The 3,675-nt window shown below is 37.0% G+C and overlaps 1 protein-coding gene across 1 annotated transcript in view; it reads left to right on the forward strand.

The window, feature by feature from the left end:
• Positions 1-3,675, forward strand: part of DNAAF6 (dynein axonemal assembly factor 6) — a 60,155-nt gene that overhangs the window by 50,088 nt on the left and 6,392 nt on the right. The window contains exon 5 of the mRNA XM_007952411.2: positions 2,770-2,855. Coding sequence (XP_007950602.2) covers positions 2,770-2,855 — 86 coding nt within the window. The remainder of the gene's footprint in view (positions 1-2,769; positions 2,856-3,675) is intronic.

Below are 3,675 nucleotides of genomic sequence, written 5' to 3' on the forward strand. Positions count from 1 at the left end.
CTGCCCAGCCACTCAACCAGGCCCAGCCAAGTTGACACATAAACATAACTACCACAGTCAGTGACATTCTGTTTTTACTAGTTGGACAAGTTGGACAAGTCAGGTCTTTGGAACAATCAGAAGTTATTTAACAGCCATGTCTATTTTCCAAATATTCTTTGCAAGTATTTCCGAAGAAGCCTGATTCATATTTAGGAGGTGTTTTTCTATTAAGATTCCTCATTGTATCTTTTATCTTGTGAGATGTTAATGTATACCATTCCACTTAATTTGTCTCTTCTCCTGTCCCTCGTCTGAAACCATTTTAGTATATAATTTTAATTTCCTCAAGAGGGAAAATTAGTGAGTTGTTTCTGAATTACCCTTCACTAGAATTGCAAATGATTTTAATAACCACTTCAAAGTTCTACCCAAAAGTTGTAACTAAATCTCACATAAGTCATAATTCTTTTTTTCTTCCTCAAATGTCAATTCAACCCTGGAGAAATCATCCTTTTTCTTTTAGTCTCAAGACTAAAAAAACAAATGTTTGTATCCATGATCTAGGTGACATGAGTCATCCTGTGACTAAAGAACATCTCAACTCAACTATCAGACCTGAATGTTATGACAGTAAACATGGGGCTTTCTTTGTCCAATAGAACACTCATTTACTTTGGAATAGAGCACTTACTTCTTTGAGAAATGTTCTCTTTTCTCTCACTTAAAGCATTTTCAGTTACGAAGAGCTGAATTTTCAAAACATAAATTAGGAGGTAATTATTTGTTTAATGAAATAAGATGTATTGAAATAGTACCTCTGGAGCTCTATTTACAAATATTTTGTTTGTATATATACAATTCAATAAAGTCAAATATAACTTATAGACATTGTTTTAGACTGGGTTCTGTAGGGAAACTAAACCAGTAAAGCTTATATATATAGAGAAAGAGAAATTTATCTTAGGAAAATCGCTCATACACTTATAGAAGCTGGTAAGTCCAAAGTTCTTGGATCAAACATCAAGCTGGAGGCTTTTCCCGACTCACTCAGCTGCAGGGGCTGAGGACCTCAAGGTTGTCAGGCAGTATACTGGCTGTTGACTTCAACGAATGACAAATCCAAGATCTCCAGGCCGAATACTGGATTGTTCGCTCACGGACAGCTGTAGGCAGAACAACAGAATCCTGATCCATAGAAGAGTGTCTCTTTTCCCAGGATGTCCATAAATATACTGGAAGCAGGCCACACCCCTAGAAAACTCCCTTTCAATGGATTGGCTGCTCAAAACATATACATCTGATTCCATCATGGGAATAACCACATCATAACTGCTTAAACCACACAGAATTGTGGTCCAGCCAAGTTGACACACAGCTCCAACTATCGCAAACATGTATTGGTCCATATTCTTAATCTTGCAAAAATACTATTGCCTATTTTAAGATTTTTACAGAGAAATCCAGTTTGCATATATTTCCTGAATAACCTATTGTTTTCATTAAGGCGTACGCAAATCCAACACACTGCCATTGAGTCGGATCTGATGGCATAGCAGCTAAGAAATACCAGCTGTCCAATATGTCAAGGCTTCTAGCTCCTTATAGAGAAGGCTTGGTAATTTACCTTAACCTTAGGTTGTTTTTTGTTTATTTGTTTGTTTTTGGAAAGTATACATTCATGCCATCTCATATATATTTTTACCAACTGCCATAAAAAAGAATGAATTATATTAGAGTAGAGAAGAGACATTTTATTTAATTGAAGTAAAATACACATAACGTACAGTTTACTGTTAGTGATACTCCAAAAGGAAACCCTGTATCCATTAAATAATTTTCCCTATTTCCCATTTCCCCCAGCCCTGGCAATGACTAATCTTCCTGCCTCAATGAATTTGCCTATCCTGGGTATTTCATAGAAATGGGATCTTACAATATGTGGCCTTTTGGTGTCTGGTTTCTTAGCATAATGTTTTCAAGTTTCATCCAAGTTGTAGTATGTATCAGCGCCTCATTTCTTTTTATGACTGATATTCTATTGTAGGGATATGCCACAGGTTGTTTATCTATCTGTTGATGGTCATGGGGGTCATTTACCCCTTTCAGCTATTGTAAATAATGTGACTATGAACAAAAATATTATGGACAAGTTTTGTTTGAACACCTGTTTTCATTATCTTGTGTATCTACTCAAGGGGAGTTGCTGGGTCACATGGTAAGTGAGATAAGACCTTTTAAAATGAAATATTACTAAACCAATAAATAGTCCTTTTGGAGAGGGGCATATTGCTATTTCTTTTCTGTCATATTAACAACTTTTCTGGACTCTTACACCTCCCTGAAAATGTGGTGTAGGAGTTTATACTAGGAGACTACAAAATAGCATCACCTACCTATAACTAGGATGAAAATTAACCATGTTTTATACAATTTCCCACTGATATAATGGTGGTTGAAGGTACCCAACTCTAGCAGGTGCTCTGGCATGCATCTTCAGAGAGTAAAGATTATAGGCAAGTAACCAAAGTGTTTGTATATAGCTTTGGAGTCAGAGACACATCAGTTAAAAATCACAGATGGCTTACTAAACTTTTCTGTACCTCATTTCCTCCATACGTAAAATGGGTAATAATCCCTACTTCTTAGGATTGTTATGAGAAAAAGACAGAGCTTAGAACACAGTTGGTACTTAATAAATATTAGTTCTCCTCTTCCCATATGTTCTTACACTATTCAAATTAACTCCATTCTTCAAGACATTATTTTTCTTCTCAATTTCTCTTTCAGGTTAAAATTTATCTACCAAATACAAGCCTTTCTGATATTAAAATGGATGTCCAGGAAATGATTCTTGACCTGCGTACTCCTAAGAAGTGAGTAGAACTTAGGGTTGGAATAGTATATTATAACACTAATGAGTCTTCAGTCAATATTCCTTTAAAAATACATATTGTTATTTTGCATTACTCCCTAATGTCTGCCTATTTATGTTGCAAAATACAGAAGAAAAGTGAAAAAGTCAGTTAACCACCCAGATGTCTGATCTACACAATATAAACATCAATATATTTGGAAATGCCTAGATTATCTTATTTTATTATTATTGTGCTTTAGGTGCAAGTTTACAGAGCAGAGTTTGTTTTACATTCAACATTATGTGTACATTTAGTTTCACTCCCCATTTACCATCCCCAACCCTAACCCAGTCTCCTCCCCTCCCTTCCCAGTAAAAACCACACACACCCTCTATGCCCCTCATAGTTATGCACTTCTTTGTGTCCTGCATTTCCTCCGAACAAATGTTGCCCCTCTGGTGCCTCATGGTCTATTGCTCCAAGGGATACATTTCCATGGAGTATACGGGTGCATCACCCTGGGTTGAGTGGTCTGTGTGTACATCTTGTTTACTCTTGGGCTGAGAGCCAGCACCTGGGAGTGAGTTTTATTCCAGGCCCAGAATGTATCCTGGGACCATAGTATTGGGGGTCTCACCAGACTCCATCTGGTCAGTAATTCTGGTCATTATTGAATTTTTGGATTTTGTTCCATGTATTTCCTCCCACTCTATCCAGGATCTCTAGATTTGATCCTTTCCTGAGTGGTTGGCATTGGTAGCCAGGCACCATCTAGTTCTTCTGGTCTTGAGGGCCATCGTGTCCTAGGGCTGATTGCTTCCAATTGTCCTTGTTTTTT

This window comes from Orycteropus afer, unplaced genomic scaffold, assembly GCF_000298275.1.
Source record: "Orycteropus afer afer isolate SDZICR_OR568_19922 unplaced genomic scaffold, OryAfe1.0 scaffold00336, whole genome shotgun sequence".
Classification (NCBI taxonomy): domain Eukaryota; kingdom Metazoa; phylum Chordata; class Mammalia; order Tubulidentata; family Orycteropodidae; genus Orycteropus; species Orycteropus afer.